This window comes from Chiroxiphia lanceolata, chromosome 5, assembly GCF_009829145.1.
Source record: "Chiroxiphia lanceolata isolate bChiLan1 chromosome 5, bChiLan1.pri, whole genome shotgun sequence".
Classification (NCBI taxonomy): Eukaryota; Metazoa; Chordata; class Aves; order Passeriformes; family Pipridae; genus Chiroxiphia; species Chiroxiphia lanceolata.
This window is the reverse complement of record NC_045641.1, coordinates 34,272,800-34,292,771: the sequence shown is the minus strand read 5'-3', so window position 1 is coordinate 34,292,771 and position 19,972 is coordinate 34,272,800. Positions and strand designations below refer to the sequence as shown.

Here is a 19,972-nt window from a genome sequence, read left to right as displayed (position 1 = left end):
CCTGTCATTCTAGCCACTCTACTTCCATGCCCTTCTGATAGAGCCCAAGTATGCAATTTCAGTTCTTCAAACATCTTTGCTAATCTGCAAATATAACAAGAAAACTAGGAAAATTGCTATTAAACTTGACTGAAACAGAATGGATTTTGATATGTCCTATTCAATAGAAAGCAAAGAGTCTTAAGCGCATAATAATAATCAGTAACACACAGATAAAAGACACAGATGAGAGATTAAGTTATTCTGTCCACATTGGCACTATGCTAAAGTAGGTATCAGATGCTCAAATTTGGATGGTATTAACAGTAGCTACTACAGTAGCTGTCTTTCTGGGAAGTTTTGGAAACTGCTGTTCTATTGAGAGTCTCCAATGTATACTGCACATAGGAAAGCACTGCCTGAACTATCACACACTGAGAAGTTTACCAGGTGAAGGAAAATCCAGTCTGATTTCTAATACAGGACAGAATTGTCATGGCATGATTATATTGCTGTCAAACAGGACAAGAAAAACTGAGAGCAAATGAGTAGTAAATTAGAACTGGAGTGTCATGTTTCACAGCCTGTATTGAACAATAAACTACATATATATATACATATATATCTTGCAGAAGCTATGCTCAACTTAAATGAGAGATGGAACAGACAGCTGTTGACAAAACCCACCATTTCTTTCTTGTAGTACCTAAAGAACCTGCACATTCCTAATGTACAATGTCCTAGACAGAAAAGGTTCTGCAACTCTAGTACTAAAGTTAATAAACACATCTTACTAACGAAAACTGAGAAACTGAAATCAAACAGTACAGTTATCATAGCAGAATGCCACATTACTGCAAGACAATGACTACAGAACCTCTAGGTTGCAGTAGGATTCACAAGGTATTTTTATGCCCTCATTTTGAATTAATTATTTAAAATGAGGAACGTAGTGCTAAAACCAGTAGTATAACTTTGGGAAGTATATAATGACATCCCAACGTAACATTTTGCATAGTCAAGCAAGAAATGGGTCCCAAGACTACTAAGACCCTCATCAGTTAACATGTCAAATATCTGCAAATGCCTCAAAATATTTGGCTTTTCATATTGACAGAGAGAATTGGTCATTTTTCCTTTAAACTTAGGGAAATGCAAAATGTAAGAGCCAAGGGCTGAAAGCCTACATAGAAATTACTAAAACATGCCTGAGACAAAACCAGAATGTTAGCAGTACTTGTACTTGGGTGATCAAGTTTGCTACAGCATAAATGTTTCAAGCCATAAAGAAGCTATTTCTGTCTGCCTTTGGAAAGTAAATCACATTGGAAAGAGCTGCTTTAAACTGTATCCTCTTTTAGGGGAAACAATGTTTCTTAAAAATAAAAATGTATACCAGTAAAAAGTAGAAGTAGGAAGTCTATTGGTACTTGCATTAGTTAAACTAAGATAAAAATTAGCATACTCCAGACAAAGAGATGCAGTTGCTTACCAGTGAGAATTTTTGCTTAAGTGGGACTAGGCAGGGCAAAAACTCTAGTTTTTTCACCTAGAAAAAACTTAAGTGGGACTAGGTTTTTTTCATCATCTAGTCCAAAGCCATAGAAGTAACACACACTACTACCTTGATAATATCCAATTAAAAAATCTGAACAAAAAAGTGGAGAAGCAACCACTCTCCATGACCATCAAAAGAAGCTGATGAGTTTATAAACTAGGATTCTGCACAGTTTTTATTTTAGTCCAACTGGAGAGAAAATATGGCATTATAGAGGAACATAAGGTGAGAGACTCTTAAAAGTCACAACATTTATACAATTTGCAATAAAGACTTTAAGCATTTGCTTTCACACTCAGGCACAGATAGAAATGAACATTCCTTGTTTACTGCAAACTAGAATTCAAGACTTACAGTTTCAATTTTTCATTGACCAAAATAAAAGTCAACCACCCCAAAACCTGAAGCTTAACATGAAGAAAGGCAGAAAGAAAAAGAACTAGGAAAATATGACCACAGTAGACAGACAACTGCAAACTCACTAGATTCTTGCCACTTAGTTTCACAATAAAGCTAAAAAGTCACAGAACACTGCAAAACCCATTTATGACAACAGCCTTCTCTATTAAAGCAATTGCTTTACACCATGAAGCTTGAAAAACAAATGCACAGTGTAGAAAAGCATTTATGACAGAGTGGAGGCACTACGAGATGTTCAAAATGCACATTCTCCTAATTGAGGAGTCTTTTGTCCCAGCAGTTTCCCTTTCAAAATTAACATCTCTTCCTCCTAACTCCATCTTTAGGTACCTGACTGATAACAGTAAGAAACTCAAGCCTGCAAGATGCAATTTATCTGCTGTCAGATACAACAAATTACATTACTTCCAGTAAGTATAAGGCATGTCAGAATTTGACCAACTAAAGAGTATTTTTTTTTAATTCATGAAAAGGAACAAGCAACTCACTTTGGCTACTTGCCCTCTGTGTCTTTCTGCAGTAGCTATAACAGAACAGCTCATTTTTCTTGAAAACAAGGCAGACACAATGCACAGAAAAAGTAAATCTATAGAACAAGATAACAGAGAAATAACACTAACAGTTCATAACAATCCTTAAACGTGTAAGAGAAAACAAGTCTTTCACGTTCAAGCAACAAAGTACTATTTAGAAGTTAGATGCAGAAATTAAAACAACTATAGTTGCAAAATATAACTTCAATACCTTGGCCTTGCCACACTTTTGATGGTATTACTAAAATTTTGTCACATGCTGCAGAAGGTTGCATCCACTTCCAAACCAAGAACTCGGCACCACCTATTCTTCGTGTCTCTGTGCGAACTCTAGATTCATTTGCTGCAAGAAAGTCAACTGCTCGATTCCAGACCTTATTCATTTTCCTCCTTAAAAATTGAAGCAAGAATTACAAAGTTAGCAATAACAATCTGCATAGTTGACATGTAAGAGAAATCCAATGCTTTTCCCCCCACCTGTGTCAATAAGAATATCCAACTATTACCGTGTGCAACCTACTGAAATTAACTTCGTTAATTGACCCATTTATTTTTACTGATTTTCCCTCTTTACACATAAGGAAATACATTACTTCTAGTGAGAACATACCTGTCCTGAGGAGGTATTAGAGAATCACGCACATGTAAAACTGGCATGTAAGGCTGCAACTCTTTATTTTCTGAACATGCCTCACTGTGGCTTCTTAGAACATCTGAAGATGTCATAAAAAAAAAACCCAAACTGGTAACTATGTAGTTCATGTAAACAGTAAAAAAGTATCAATTCTGGCAATGAACACCTACTCAAGATCCCTCCCAATTTAGTAGTTAAGGTTTTCTGGTATTTTGAAACCTTTTCTTTCCCAGCCATGCTGAAGGCAAATTAAGAAAAGTAACCAAGCACAGTGCATTCAAGTATCCTAATAACTGTGAAATAAAGGAAGAGAGCTCTTACTCTTGATTGGTACTTTTAAGTGTTAGCAAAGACAGCCATCTTTAAAAATAAAGTGCTTTCCCTCCACCTCAACAAAAATTGATTTGCAAACAAAAAATGTAGGAAAATGGTAAAAACAGGAAAACAGTTCTGATTCATCTACCATCTCTGTATTTATGGTGCCTACCATAGATGAAAGTAATAGAACAATTTAAGTAAAAATGCAGCCCAAAACAGAGCTTAAAAACTACAAACACAAACTATTGCAAACACTGTGGCTTCAAGTAGAAAGGCAGGATTTCAGAACTCAATCATGCATTCTATTTTAGCAACATAATTTCTGCTCAAAGTAACTCATTAAAAAGCTGCTTTTTCTATGAAAAACCATTAAGGACAGAATTGAGGGCTAACACATTTTTGGAGCAGATATTTTAGCTGAAGATGGCTGAAAAAACAGATACAGAAAGCAACATGTCACCATACTTCTAGTAAACAAACATCACATTTGTATTTGTTTTCAATATAGGATAAAATACTACTAAGTCAACAGGAATTTTATAGCCATATTGATGCAATTCACAAATTACAATCTTTATACCAAAAGCTTTGATTAGGTTTAAAGGATAGTTGGTGTCTTTTAAAAAAAAAAAAAGGCAAACAAAAACATGTGAATCACACATTTGCCAAGAACTCTAACAGCACTGGCTATCAAACAGGAAGAAAATATAATTGAATGAGTGCCAGTTCTTTGAAAGCTTATACATACATCAGATGTGACTCAAGAAGCCATACCTATGATTTTTACCACCATATCATACATCTGCTTCGTTTCTTCTTCCTCTTTTGCCCAACGGTACTTCATGTAGTGTAAGACTCCCCAAACCATCACTATACCTGCATTAAGATGCACAATACTCTTTAAACAATATTAGAACATCAGTTATTTAACAAAGATTACAGGGCAAAATTCAAAAGTTGGTTGAACTATCTAACAAGTACTGTACATTCCCAAACTAGTAAAATACATTGTACTTGCTGTCAGTATTTTACACAGAAACACAAACTCTTCCTTCCTCTTTGAAAAGAAGTTACTTTTAGAAAAACATTCATTGTTTTAACAACAGCTTGGTATCTCCCAGGACTGTGATTTTAAATTTTACCCATTTGTGAAGAAAAACAGTAAAACAATTACACTGGGAAAATTCAAAGTCATATTAACAGTCACATAAACTGACAATTAAGAACATGTTTAGATTTTAAAATGCACAATATTCTTTGATTGATAGAAAAGTCATATGCTTTAGATATACTGGTCAAAACAAATTAACTTGGACTGCTTCAGTTCAGCTACAGATTTGTATTTATTGTAATGAAGTACTTCATGCTCTTTTTCTATTACTTTGAATATTATTCCAAAAAGGACAATCTGTTTAGGAAGGCCAGCAGCATAAGTTGAAAACAAAGTTCTTATTCCTTCTTCTATCTTGCTGAGGGCACCACTACACCTGTGATCAATTAACAATATAAAAAAAATCAAACCCAAACCCACACATACACAATTTATAATTACATAGTTTGTTTCATATATCAGTAACCACAAGGCAGTTTTAACTGATATATCAAAGAGACTGATGGACATCATTTTAGGCCAAAATGACTGTCAGTTAATGATAACACATCTAGCATTTATGTAGTAGTTCACTTTTCAAAAGGTGCTCCATATTCATGTTAACTACAGGTGAGACATGAAGCAATTTGCTCAGCATGATTAAGACCAGCGGTTGACTCGGATACGGAGTTTTATCTCCACATCCCAATTCAGTCCTTGTATTGACTTATCAGAAAGACAGCAATCTGGGACAGTCTGCCTTTGATTCTTTTGGTTCATCAAAAGGCTACTGAAGGAGGTCTCAAGTCTTCTCCTCATATGCAAGACACTGTTAAGATACTGGGATAAATGATTTTTTAAATATTCAATAGGTGAGATGAACTGTGCATCTTCAATATTATTATCCAGACACATGGAAAGGAGTGAAGTGTCTGCACTCATTTGTACCCTGTTTTTATGCTGCATAGTTTTCAGTATGGCTCAGAATAAAATAAACTTGGATGAATTTGAAACTCAATCAAAGAACTATCAAAGACTAAATTAATTAGTCTTACTGAAGGATTACATACATTTTTTACAACATACTCTTAGAGGCAAGAAGTTTTGGTGACAACCATGTCAGATATCCAACCTTTCCTAAAACTAGGAAGATCATCTTTTCTGTAGTTACATTTCTGAAGTTCAACAACAGCGAAATATCCTCAAAATTACATCTATTATGTCTTTTTACTGCTTTTTCCAATCAGTTCCACATGGAACTTTTGAAAGCCACAAGATATTGCTTTGGGAACAGGGAAAAAGACAGAGTTTCCAAAGAATGAGTATATTCAACTGATTACAGAAGCAGATGATAGCAATCAGTGTGAAGACAGGGTGGCGCAACAGAAGTGCAAAGTAAATTGAATTTTAATCAAGACACTGATGGAAACTCCAAGTTCTATGGTTGAATAAAAACTTTCTCTAAACGTGCTGTTTCCTTTTCCTTGTGCATTTAGATAAATACAAGTTACAACAAAAAAATCTTGACTGTTTTATTAACTTACCCAGGAACAATATCAATAATCTGTGAGTTACATTAACAAACGCACGGCGAAAACGACACCTGAAAGACATCTTTGGACTAGTGGATTCCAGATACTTCACATCTGTCACATTGGTGACATTCATCTCATTAGGGTCATTGCTGAGACACCTATTAAAAAATATACAGTACTTATGAAAAACGATACATTCTCTTCGAACAAATTAAGCTAAGAAATAAATACCACTTACTTTATGCCAACATCTTCCCCACTATTCAAGATCCATTGTAATGCTTTGTTAAGTACACTTTCATATTCTGGATCTAAATTCTGTCAAAATACAATATTAATGAGTAATTTCATAAATAACCGGGAAGTTATCATGCCACAATAAAAACTCAGATTCTGCACAGATTAGTAGCCAAAACAATGATGTTTTGTTCCTGATTCTTCAGATTTTGAGTAAGTTCACTGCACAAAGTAAATTTATATATGCTATGAGCAGTTATCAGACTCACCAGTATCCCTCAAACTAAGGACTGTTTGAAAAGTCAAGCCACATTCACTGTTTAATTAACAATTCTAACCTACAAGAAGAAAACAATTATTCAGCCACTAGGCGGCGCTCACTGAAAAAAAAAAAAATCTACTCCAAGAGTAAAAACTCCAAACAGATCCAAACGCTGCTGGAAATGGGTCTTGTAAAAGCAGTTCCATACTCTGATCTTTTTTAAGAAGCTTGAGTAAAATCAGGTTCTGCTCATATTTTGCAAACAGTTCAGTGTTTGTAGATCAGGAACTGACATCACTATTTAGACACTGACTTTTTTTTACTTTTAATTATTTGGTATCAACTCTGATAGGAGAGCATCCACTGCTGTCTGAGCTAGGCTGTCTCCATAGCTCACCTTGTGTCTTCTTTTGCAGAAAAAGAAAAGCAAAATGGAAGTTACTATTATATTTGAAATTGCACTCCCAAAAAAAGATTTATTTCCATCTTTCCTTTGAACCTCACATAATGTAACTTGCCTAGAATTAAAGCATAAGCACATAAAAAACCAGTAACTATTTCAGTTTGAGATTAAAGTATGAAAAAGTAACTGAACACAGAAATTCTGTAAAGGAGTTATACTCCCAAAATGAGGAACTGCAGGGTTAAATGAGACTTCCTGCAAAGTGACAAATTTTCATATTAAATTTGAGCTTCCTAGCAGAGCTAAAACAGTTATAACAACTGTAATTCTTTCAGCGTAACAGACAATCAGTTCTGTGGCATCAACTTAATTTTTTCCACAATACAACTGGTTTTAACAGATGTAGATTACAATTGCCAAACTATAAACTAGTGTTAGCAACTTCTTTGGGATGCTCTCAAACATTGCCCCTTTTTGTCTACTAAGTAAAGGATTGCCAAAATGTAGAATTCCTATACATTTGTATATTACATATATCAGCTTAACTCCTCCTCATCCAATCAAAGAAATCTACTCTCAGCCTCTTAAACGCTTCAAGTAGTTTTCCACTGTAGGGTACACCAATATGGGCTAAAATAAACCCTAGAGTTGTCAAGACAAGGCAAGAGTTATCTTTTATTTGGGGAGTAAGGCAGGAGAATGACAGCAGGGAGTGGGATTTCATACTACTACACACTGATCAAATTAACAAAAAGGCCTTTTTTTGACCATTTCTATTTAAATGAATTAGTGGCCATCAATAAATGGCCTCTCCACACATCTGCTGCCTGTCAGGCTCTCTGCACAGATCCACATGTCGACCCCTCTTCACAAAGAAAGGAAGACAGTATTCTTTATACTAAGTCTCAAAAACCAGTATACTCATTTCTGGAGAAGCTTCTAGATATTTGAATTTTATAAGTTTATTATTTTTATGTTGGTCAACTATCTCCATCAATCCAAATCATGTCCCGGTGTTTTAATGAAAGGGAAAAAAGCCCTGCATGCCATTGAAGCACTACTAGCTACACTTTCATTGAAATTAAGTCAGTTTCTTTCACCTTCCCTCTCCTCAAATATTCACTACATTCCCAAATAAAAATTATATGTAGCACATGTTAAAGCCATCAATTCCAAACATTTCCAAATAATACTAAGTAAAATTTTAGTCAACACACTAGATATGAAACCAGGGCCTCACAAATTGTAACTTATACAAATCTTATATACAACCAATTAAAAGTACCTCATTTGCTTACTTTTAAATATGCAGCTGCCTCCTGGACGGTAAGGTTTCTTTGAACAGAGCTGCCACATTCATGTTCCCCTGGTAAAATAAAAGCTTTTGTTTATTTTGATGTGTAATTACTGCATTATATAAAATAAAATCACCTAAACGCAAGTTTCCGGTTAACATAATTCACACAAGCAGCAGTAGCACAGTAATTCTCATAAGTTTCATTAACAATATATAAATTTCTCTGCATAAATTTCTCCTTCAAAGAAAGTCTAAAAACCCTGATGATTGTCAGAGCTAATAATATGTACAAATCACATCAATACAACTTCATGTACTGCTCAAAAAGTGTATTTCAGTATTTACACCAAAAGTAGAAAAAAAGGTAATATGAAGAACTACAAAAAGGACATTACCACAAAACAGTTGCTGTATCCTGACTCAACTTGTAAATAATTCCCATTTACTCTGAAACGTGTATCATCTGTTACAGAGACCAGGTTCCAGTCACAACACATCCATAGTAGTATTTCAGGCACTATGAAGTTACTACATTTTAGATTGGTATAGTTATCACAGTAACTCATCATCTGCCTGAACACACACAGAATCCCACTATGGCCTGAAACTGGTGCTTTTACCATCTCCTAATTGATTTTGAATGTATGCAGAAGTAGCCAGGAAATAAGGTATATGCATAGTCAGTCTGCATAGCAACATGCCATCATATATCTGATTTTCTTTGCTAAACTAAAAGTACATGATTCATAAAAAGTGACACAAAGTCATACAGAGAAGGAAAAGGTCTAACACCAGGTTTTCATCTATCACTAGGCCATCATTTCTGAAGAACTATCAGCAAGCGGCAAATCACTGTTTTCCGATCTTTCATAAAAAAAAAAAGAAACCTAAATCTTGACATCTGTAACTATGCTTTTACTGTGCCAAAAAAATGACAGGAAACAACAAATCCAGTTTTTCACAGGCTCAGGGTTATGCCTGCCTTACCTTCTTGAAGCTATATCAAGTTGTATTCTTCCCAAAGCAATAGCAAGGCTATGAAAATTTAAGATACTTGTGCTCATATAAAATGTAAACCTTTGCTCATATAAAATGTAAACCTTTGCTTATATTGGAATACTCTTTAAAAAGAGCAGCTTCAAGTACTAATTCCCTACACAAATGAGAACATGCAATGCAATGTAAGCAAAAATTAGGAAACAGTAGCAAGTTATGGAGAAGCACCTTCATGTTTCATTCACAGTAGGGAGTGCCAGAGAACTAAATGTTTCTATGAAGTCAAAGTCCTTCTCAGACTGCTAAAGTCTTGTTAAAGAACACTTCAACAGATTTAAGGGAACATGGTCTTGCAAGCACATTATAACAGGCATGCTCTTCTCTTACCGTTGGGATATAGAGAAATAGGAACAGCATTTTAAAGAATGCTCAGATGCTACCCGGCCTAGAAGTGCTGCTGGAACTAAGCCTGTGTGCACGCATGTATTTTGAATCAAGCGCTGAGCAGAACACTTTGAAAGATGTTTCACTTGATAATTAACATGCAATATCTTAGATGTTCAAAGTGCCTGAGTCTACTGTTAGAGCAAATCTAAAGAGATCAAAACTACTGTTGAAAACTGGTACCAGTTTTGCCAAAAATCACTCTACTTTTAGAACTCAGCACCTGAATTGGAGTTATGGGCTGTTCTTGTACATAATTTAGGCAGACATTCTTTTTGTACAGTATAAACTCTACAGCCTATAAATTTAGATGTGTAATCATTAGTGATTTCATGTTTCAAGATTAGCAGACTTGAAATAATTCTATATCATACTCATACAGTCTCTGGTGTAAACACACTGTTCTAAATCTAGAACTTATTTGCCTTCTTCCAAGAATTATGTTTATGCAGCACACAACCAGCACACGGACTTCACAGCTTCTGGTCTCATCTTGAGAAATCAGAAGACAGTTTTCTCTCAGTCCTGCTTCCGAAATTTTTTTCAGATTATATTCCCTCTGAACGAGTTTAACAGTTAAAAATGCCTTTGCTGCCTGGGCTCTGACAATGTCTAAGGCCCATCAGTTCAAATTTCCCTCACACAATACGGGGGGGGGGGGGGGGGGCGCAGGAGAGAAATAAAAATCCCTTTCATCTTGCCTCCCACTCTCAAAACAAGTAAGCTAATCAGAGTTATGAAGTTTCAGTCCTATACAAAAAGCTATTGGAGATACAGTTTCTCATTCCAACACATTTATTGCTAAGAACCATTTAGCAGCTTTCTTCTAAAAAACTAATGAATTTGAAAGTTTACAGAAAGTTAGGCATTTCACAAGTCAGACAACCTTCTGTTTTACTGCAACAGCAGGATATTCCTATATGCCATTTCAGTCACTGCTTTCGCTAATAGTTCTGCAAATGAAGGCTTACTTTGAATAACTTAGGTACAATCATTAACCACTTAGCCTGGAAACCCACTTTCCACAGTCTGAGCCAAAAATGTTTCCCAGCTGTTCCATTTGAGGCCCTATATCCAGGAATAAAACTGAAGCTCAGACAAAAAAAAACTTCACAAAAGTTTGCTGCAAGATACATCTGAGCTCTTTGTAAAAACTGCCTCTCTGTTAAAATGTCTACTGCAAGTTTACAGAAAGCATGGATCTTTCTGCTTAAACTTTTCTTGGGCACAGATCACTAATTTCAGCTTCAATCAAAGAACCATTCTATTTGCTTTCATAGGGAGGCAAAAAGTAACATCCCAGCAAGGATCACAAAACTACTCTTTAGTTTATGTTAGTGTACTTGGGCAAGCCACATAAGAAGTTGAGGAGTTGTCCTAGAAATACTACCAAAAAGCAACTAAAACTTCTAAAGAAATATTTAAGTCTGTTGTCTCAATTGCTTCTAATACAGAAACCAAGTCAGATCTCCTTTCCCATGCAGATTATAATATTTGAAACTGACTTTCATTTAGGCAATTAACTTATGAACTGCAGCATATTCAAACAGAAATATTCTGTTTTCTATAACTGCTTTACACTGTAAATAATTTTCTCATTTAGTACCAAAACCCAGTGGAAATCTAATTCTTCAAGGAAGACATGGATTTAAGCACAGATCCCTAGCTTACAGCTTGACGTGATACAGTCAATCAATACAAAATATAAGCAATGCCCAAGGTCTCACATTTGCAGGTTACTTGCAGCAGGATACTAAAGTGGGGAGCTGAAGAAAAACAGGAGCAGAACATGTTGCAAGAGCAAGAATGCCCAATCTCCCAAAGGCAAACTCAAAAGCTGAGTAACACTGCAGAACACCAGAACTTGCTAAATTTGTTCAATCACTGGTATCAATTACCATATCAATTACCTGAAGAACTTAAGATTAAGGAGTGACAGAACAGAGAGCCTGTGACAGCAATCAAATACAGTAGCTGATGCTTGAAATTAATATTAAGTAATATTTAGTGTTTTGCCAGGATTTTCTTACAGCCATGGATTTAACAGTAAGCCTTATTACATATGAAAGCCTAATTCACCCCTGCATCTCAAGGACCTGTGCTGTCCATTAGCTTAGAAGGAAAACATCTAAATCCAACAGGTGATCACACTGTAGAGAATGCCAAGCAAAAGAAACTGCTAACTAAAAAATCCTTTATTTACAAGAAAGAAGGAGGTCATCCCCCACAGGAAGGCTGCTTCTTGTGGATACACTGGTTAGGTTTATTCATTTTGCAAGTCTGAGTGAAAATGGATGTGATCCATTTAATCTCTCCTTGAAAGACTAAGACGTCCCATAATTAACATATGCCTGAAGAAAGTCTAATTTAAATAAAGCAGGTATTTTGGTTTAGCAGAAAGTGTTAGGCACTGAAATATATACTGTCTATAAAAAGTTGCTGATTTTGAAGAATGGCTAAACTATTCAAGACAAGAACACAAACTTCAACTGAGACCTGGATGAATCTCCCCTTAGTATCTTACGAGGCAGACATTATGCACTGTAGGTTTGGCAGACGAGTAATTCTAAGAACAGTGATGCATTAAAAGGTAATCTATTTTTATATAGGATAATTAAATAATTTGACATCATATTAGAGCATCACAGTACAGAATAGGTATCTACAGCTGGAACACAGTACATTAAGTCAAATAAAATTAATGAACTGATACGCTTTTTGTTTCTTCATGTTCTACCTTCTAAAAGCCCCCTCACTTACTCTCCAATTCAAGTTGACAAGGCAAGAAACTAGTTCAGTAAAATTATAAGAAATCTAATAAAACGGAGAGCTAAAAATCAAATTTTGAAGGGACCATCTTTATGGTAGTCAAGATCTTGAATAACAGAACAGATTACTTCAGGTTTCCAGCCTGCCTTTTTAATATTAATAGTTATAACATGAACAAATGATTCATAGCCAAGTATGAAATGAGAGAAACTTTTCCAAGTATGCAGAGAGACCTGAAAAGCACCATTTTTATTAAAACTATATTCCTTAACTTCTGTCTCTTTTGAAGTGGGGTACTAAGTACACCAAAATCCTGTATTTCCTTTGCAGCTTTCTCTGTTTTATGCCTTTTAAACAGCTTCCAGATATTGTGCCATGTCTACATCAATATAGTATTCAAAAATGGATGGCAGACTTCTTCCTCTCATACCTTCCTTTCACAGATGTAGAAATTAGGTGTCAAACCTAAGGCAAGTTTACCGTATGGTCCTTGGAGGGCCACATGACACACTAAGCAAAATCAGCAAGCTGTTACACTCTCTTCAAAAAACAGAGGGAAGCAGCATGACAATGATCAAGCAAAGAAAATCAGCTTGAACACTGAGCTGAAACATGCTGTATGTCAGGCAACAAAGATGACTATGGGATTAGAGCATCTCTCTTTTGAGGACAGGCTGAGGGAGCTGGACCTGTTCAGCCTTGAGAAGAGGCAACTGAGAGGGGACCTTTTTGATATCTGTAAATATCTGAAGGCAGGGTGTCAAGAGGATGGACCCAGGCTCTTCTCAGTGGTTCCAGGCAACAGGACAAGAGGCAGCGCAGAAAGAGATGCACAGGAAGTTCCACCTGTATATGAGCAAGAACTTCTTTACTGTGCGGGGTAACCACGCACTGGAACAGGTTGCCCAGAGAGGTTGTAGAGTCTCCCTCACTGGAGATATTCCAGAACCATCTGGACACAATCCTGTGCAATGTACTCTAGGATGACCCTGCTTGAGCAGGGAGGTTGGACCAGAAGACCCACTGTGGGCCGTTCTGTGATTCCGTAATGTAAACAAAAAGAAATGTGTGGGGTTTGTCCAAACATACATTTATGTGCTGCAGATATTGTAAATGCTCTGGAAACAAAAACTTTCTGCTGGAAGATTATTCTTGCAATGTAAAAGGTATGACAAAGGTGCTCAACTTTCTCACAGATTTTCTATAAAGCCTTGAGATATTGAATTGTTGGTTTCATATCTGACACAGAGTAGTTTCCACATTTTTTTATGTTTGAGAAATGTCTGTAGCACCTGATAACAATGACAAAGCTTTCTTGGTGAAACCTGCTGTTGCAAAACAAATAGTTGGCACAAAGACCAGTAAGGTTTCCGAAACACATTATGAATTAAATAAGCAGGAATAATAAAAATGGCTTAATAGTCATGTAATAGACTCGACTGTAACTCGCATTCACCAGAGGCCAAAGTTATAAACACAGCCCTAACTTTACCATTTCCTGATTGCAATGTGTAAGTTATCTGTGCAGTTTAAAACTGTGTTCATTACGACTCTGAATAAAACCACCCTATTTTGTACTTTGAATATTCAATAATACTAATCCTAAACACCATCTCTGACATTACCATACACAGCACTTTTCGTTACTATGTAATTAATATGGTTAAGTTGGACCTTTTAGTCTAACAAGGCAAACTTGTTCAACCACTACTATTCACTCTATTAGTAACCATTTTATCATTGTTGAGAAATATTTTGGGTTTCACCTTAGTGAATTAACAACCTTTAAAAAAAAACAACCCATATTCCTCTCCATATAAAGCAAATTTAAGCCTTTTAACAAAATCAGATTAATAAAGCATTAAGGTATTAGATCAAAAACCCCACGGGATCACAATATTCAACAGCCTATCCCATTAACTAACAAACATTGCAACAAAAGGTGTCACACTCTGTAAGTTGTTAAGTGAACTAGAAACAGGATTTCTAGTTTCCCAATACAGAACTCTAAATGGCTATCACTTGTTGCAAATCACTATGTGAGCATTGACTTCTTTGTAGCTGTTGCCAAACACTGTATCACAATATTTTTAAAGTGTTACCTGCTACTTGTGCCAATTTGTCATGAAGCGCATACAAGCTCTTCATGAGGTTTCTTTCTTGTTCCTAGAATTAGAAAAACATGTTTATGTCAAAACAAACAGTAGTAGAGAGATACTTTTTCCCATTTACTCCAAAAATCTTCATATACCATGAGAAAAAAAATGGGTTTTACACATACAGGTAGAAAGCTGTAATGTTTCGCACATCAGCAATGATGCAGGCAACGTATTTTGAATCTAAGTATTCACTCCATTGAATTTTCAGGTCTTGACTGAAACTAAACTAGATTGCAGCGTGGACTCCGACGGATCTGCCAGTTAAAAGCAACTGATCAAAAGGTTATTCTGATACTACTGAAAGAACAGTGAAATGACCCAAAAGAAATTTCTGTTTTGTTTGGGGTGGCTTTTTGATAACTACTATGTAAAAATAAGAGTTTTACTCTTAAATGTGCAGAGACGTTTCATACAAGCCACACTAAAGTACTGGTCACATTCTGGCATAAAATTCCAAGCAAAGGAAGATTTCTACTGTCTACCTTCAAACTACAGTAACTTAATTTAAAAACAAACAAACAAAACACAAAACAAATGCAAACCACAACAGAAAGCTGTGGACTATATAATCTTGTTGATACTTCCTGCATATGTCACTAATATAAAAAGGCCTAATTCCCAAAATAAGCATGAATATAAGATATAATTGTTACTTGCAGGGGAGTTAAACTTACCAAGATATGAGCAATTTCATTAAGATATATCCAGGAACATTTTATTTAGAAGGAAATACTCAAAATATAGACAAAGAACATGCAATTAGATACACATACAATTGCATCCACCAAAAGCCATTCTGAAATGCTGGGCTTGAAGTTTTATCAAATGGTTAAGACCAGAGCCTTCATTCAAAAAAATATGCAAGAAAAGTAATTTTCCAGTTTGTGCATCTCCTGATTATACTCACGTTGGAAAAAAAGTAAAACACATATTAAACTCAATTCTCTGATGCACCAGCACTGTTGACATAATTTTAAAATGTGAATGGTCCAACTTCTTTTTTGTAAGAAAACCGATATCAAAAAAAGTAGAATACTTCTTTCATTGATCAAACGATTGACAAATTATTTCCCATCGGCATTACCAACAATTAACAGCACTCCCTCTCCCTATTCTGGTACTACAAAACCATCACTGAGATTAAATTGATGCAGCTGGTGCCTCAGGAAACAAACCAACCTTACTAACTCATTTCCTGGCTGGAAAACAGTAGGCACGGCATAAGAGGAAAAACAGTCCTTCAGCACACACCCCCCACCAGCTGTACTTCAAGTTCCATTTATTCGCCAGTAGGTACATCCATGACTTCATTAATAGCTACACTGAAATGGACATGTGAAATATTGTTGTGACCAACTTCTTCCTTTTTCAAATTAATGATTGGGCCACATAAAGGACAGAACTAAACAGTATAATCTTCATAGCTAGCAGTCAAGCATGGAATACAATCACTATGGAACAGTGCCGTAGAAACAGGAGAAAGTAACATACAGGACAGGTTCTAGGGCTGTCAAGTCCAGTATACAAGAGGTATTCTCTCTGCACTACTAAAGTAATTCTGAAAGAATGCCCAGAATTTACCCAACAGAATTCAATTTCTTTAAAAGATTCATTTGTTCCAAAGAAACATTTTCTATCCAAAATACTAGCCAAGGCTACCTACTTAATATGCTATTATTCACTTCTGGAGAGTTCAATCCTAGACATGAGAAAAAAAAAAACAAACAACTCACACCAAACAAGAAAAAACAAATCTCAAGCAGTAAACAAAAAAAAAAGCCCCCAAAATCCTCCACAATTCTTTTGCAATACTTGCTCATATATGCCTAGCAAAAGCAGATCATTATGTTTACAGTCCAGGTCAGAAGAGAGAATCACCAGAATGCATGCTGCAGAATTAAGAATAATACAGATAGCTTCAATGGTGAGATCTTAAAAATGGGTAGCCTGATATTTCAGAAGAAAAAGTGAATATAGGAACAAGTAACAGAAAGTGAAAAAGACAAACTTTTTAATCCCTTTTCTGAAGGATGCTAACCCTTTCTCTCTTATAGCACTAAATAAGATTCTGGAGTTTCATGTCAATCATCTCTTACCAGCTGTGCTTTCAATGTTCGGAAGCCAAACGGTAACAGTAAGAGACAGACTACCAAATTTAGTCTCAAAATTTACAACACTTTTTTTTTTTACAACACAAATTATGTAATATTTTCTAAGTATATAAAGCAACCAGCATGCCACAGCCAAATTTTGTAATTCTAGTTATATTGCCCAAGATGAAAAACAAAAAATTAAAAACAGCAGTTACAAGAAGTGCATTTATTTCATGCAAAATATTCTAAAACTCCAACATTCTGAACAGATTTTATTGCTTTTATACAATCATGTGAAAGATCAAAATTGCACTATTAAGTGGTTTTACTTACTTGTATTTTCTGTGGTTCTTCACTAAAAGGATTCTTGACTGTCAAAAAAAGAAAAGAAGTAATTCACTCTATAGAGTCTGAAAACACTAAAAAGGTATATCAACACTGTAGCTTTACGACAACAATATAATAGTTAGATAAAAACAAAGTCCATAATATGACAAATAACAATCAGACATCTATTAACCTTTGCCCTAACTCTGCATTTGATAACGCAGTGTAATAGCATTAAAGTTAAACCAGAATTTTGCATGCCTGCAAATTTCACAGCTTTTTCCACCAAAAAAAATTGTGCTTGCCATTTGCCAAACTCTTGCTTTAATAATTCAATTGCATTGAAATAAAAATTTGAAGGCTTTACATTTTAGTGTCCAGTTTAAAAAAGTAAAACCACTTTTTGACTAAGCACTAATGCACGCAACAAAGCTCTACAACTCAGCATTTTCTGTTTTAACAAGAGACAACACACTGAGAGCTCATGCACTCCTATGTGTAAAGATAGACACAAAACATCGAGTTGCCTCCCCAACAGTCATCTCATTGACAATACCTTGATTTCTGAACCATAACCATTATTAAACTGATCCATTCATTTAGTTATAAATGGGAAATGTAAGAGGAATATAAAGGTGGACATATTAGATCAAATCATGGCAAGATTTCTCATTTAGGAGAAATGGAAGATAGAAAAGAAACTAGGGACCAACTTAAAAACCAGCATCCCCTAACCTTAGCCAAGTGTAACTCCATCTGGATAAGAAACTGAAAAAAAAAAAAACCCTTGTAAGAAAAAAATTAATTATTTGTAAAACAAGGTGATTTTTATTAACTGCACAAACTTCCATAGCACTCTCGGCAGCAGACAGATGTTGACCCCTTTACCTTAGTTTTGAAAGAAAGTTTTGAAGCAGGAACAATTACCATTTCTTTGCTCCTACATGTAGTAATGGTAAGGGTCTCATTTCTACAGTTACAACCAACAAATGATGTATAAAACAGAAGGACTATGAAAATGCTTTCTGAATGAAGAAAACTTGACTCTCTGTAACTTTGCAAACAACAGTCTGTCCATGTGCCTGGGCTCATAGGAAAATTAATCATGTTACCTACCCAGCAGCAATAAACACTGCAGGTTCTTCCAATACAGCAAATGGGGAAAAAAAACCCAAACCACCCAAACACAGGGACTGGTTTTCACAGACACCCAAATACTTGATAGTGATATAAGATTAATTAAAGATGTTAGAAGCAGATACTGAAGACTCCTGCAAACCAAGCCCTATAGCATTTCATGATTTCATTATACAGGAGCAAATTCACAGTCATAACCTACTGGATTATCGAGCTACCAACTTAACAAAGTTTTATGTATTTCATTCATTAACTCAACAGAACATGCCCAGTACACTAAACTTTTAATCTGAATAGCCTAAAATAGGATTAGAGGAACAGACCAAGTCTTAAGATGACTGCCAACCTCCCAGTTTGATTGTTACTTATCCAGACAAGGATAATTACAGTCTCCAAGGTCAGTCTCACTGGGCATACAGGAAATCTTGATTCATTGGAAGGAGGGTACACACACGAGACACAACTATGTGTAAATTTCAGTATACCTGACTAACATATTTTAGCACTGATGAAAGCCATGGAGCAAACGCATATGCAATACTTTCATGACTGCAAAGATGCAAACTGTCAGCTGCAATTCTACTTATGCTAGGGCAGCACAGCAATTAAGTGGAGACAGTGGTGCTGGTTAGATTTTTCCAGCATCACAATCCCAGAGTAAAATCAATCTCACACATGGGCAACTTCATATTTAGATAAATTAACACCTCAAATTTAGGAAGCAAACCAAAGGAGACGTCAGTGTTTGCCTCTCCTTCACAAATACATAGTGGTTACAGCGCCCAGGAAAACCAATCACATCTCCTCCAAAATTACGTATCACAAAAATTTAAAAATCCTTGTAATTTCTTATTTTAATTCACACTGTAGGATTTCCATGAAATCCCTCTGAAGTTACTGATTTTATGGCAAGTTAAAGAATAAGTGAGATTTTATACATTTTATATAAGATGTCATACAGTTTAGGACAACTGATGCCTTAAGAGGTCAGTATACTAAGTTCAACTGCAGCAATTTATCAGCAGCTACATATGCAATTAACAACTGTTAATCTATCTGCATCTAGTTATCACATAACCTTGATTCACTTGAGTTAATAGGGCCACTCCTTAACTACTTCAGTAGTTCCTCTTCTGAATCCACCCTTCTTTCTTTTGTCCAGAGTCTAAGCTCTTACCAAATCCTCCCACATGCTCCAGTCACAGATGTAAAGTTCCCATCTACTCCAACATGTCTAAAGTATTTCAACAAATTCCATCAACATTATTGGTTCAAAAGCTTTCTTGACAGTTCTTAAAATATGTAACTATAGTTGTAAGAGTGACAAGTTCTTGTTCTACCAAACCAAACATGAAATTAATAACTAATAGAAGACATTCTTATGTGAGTATATCATACTTCCAAGGCTCTCCTCAAAAGGGGTTTGATATCTCTACTATGCAACAACAATTACCAGCCTTGGAAGTCATCTATCAAGCTCACATTCTAATGGCTTCAAAGAACAAATTATCATCTACTCATACTACAAAGCTAAAAACAAGAGAGGTAGGAGATTCCTGTTTTAGAAAACTGAGTGTTGTCCCAGAGGGTCTTCTCTCCAGATTAGCCAACTAACAGCCACATCCACAGCTCCTAAGTAAGGGGAGATGCAACTACCTGGACATGGCAATCCATCAGAACTCCCCAGATAGCAGCAAAACTGAGAAGCATGGCAGTTTTACCTGGCCACATGTACATGTCAATACTAGCTGCAGGATAAACATGCAGAAGTATTTTTACTG

At 35.6% G+C, this 19,972-nt stretch overlaps 1 protein-coding gene across 2 annotated transcripts in view; it reads right to left on the bottom strand.

Moving 5' to 3' along the window:
• LEMD3 (LEM domain containing 3) overlaps window positions 1-19,972 on the bottom strand; it is a 41,545-nt gene that overhangs the window by 8,902 nt on the left and 12,671 nt on the right. For both annotated transcript variants that reach the window (XR_004357136.1, XM_032688252.1), the window contains exons 2-9: window positions 17,061-17,098; window positions 14,578-14,641; window positions 8,268-8,335; window positions 6,306-6,385; window positions 6,077-6,225; window positions 4,217-4,318; window positions 3,101-3,203; window positions 2,702-2,880 (exon numbers count right to left, since the gene is read on the bottom strand). Coding sequence is in view for 1 of the 2 variants with exons in the window: in XM_032688252.1 (XP_032544143.1) it covers window positions 2,702-2,880; window positions 3,101-3,203; window positions 4,217-4,318; window positions 6,077-6,225; window positions 6,306-6,385; window positions 8,268-8,335; window positions 14,578-14,641; window positions 17,061-17,098 (783 nt within the window). In the remaining variant the exon portion in view is untranslated. The remainder of the gene's footprint in view (window positions 1-2,701; window positions 2,881-3,100; window positions 3,204-4,216; window positions 4,319-6,076; window positions 6,226-6,305; window positions 6,386-8,267; window positions 8,336-14,577; window positions 14,642-17,060; window positions 17,099-19,972) is intronic.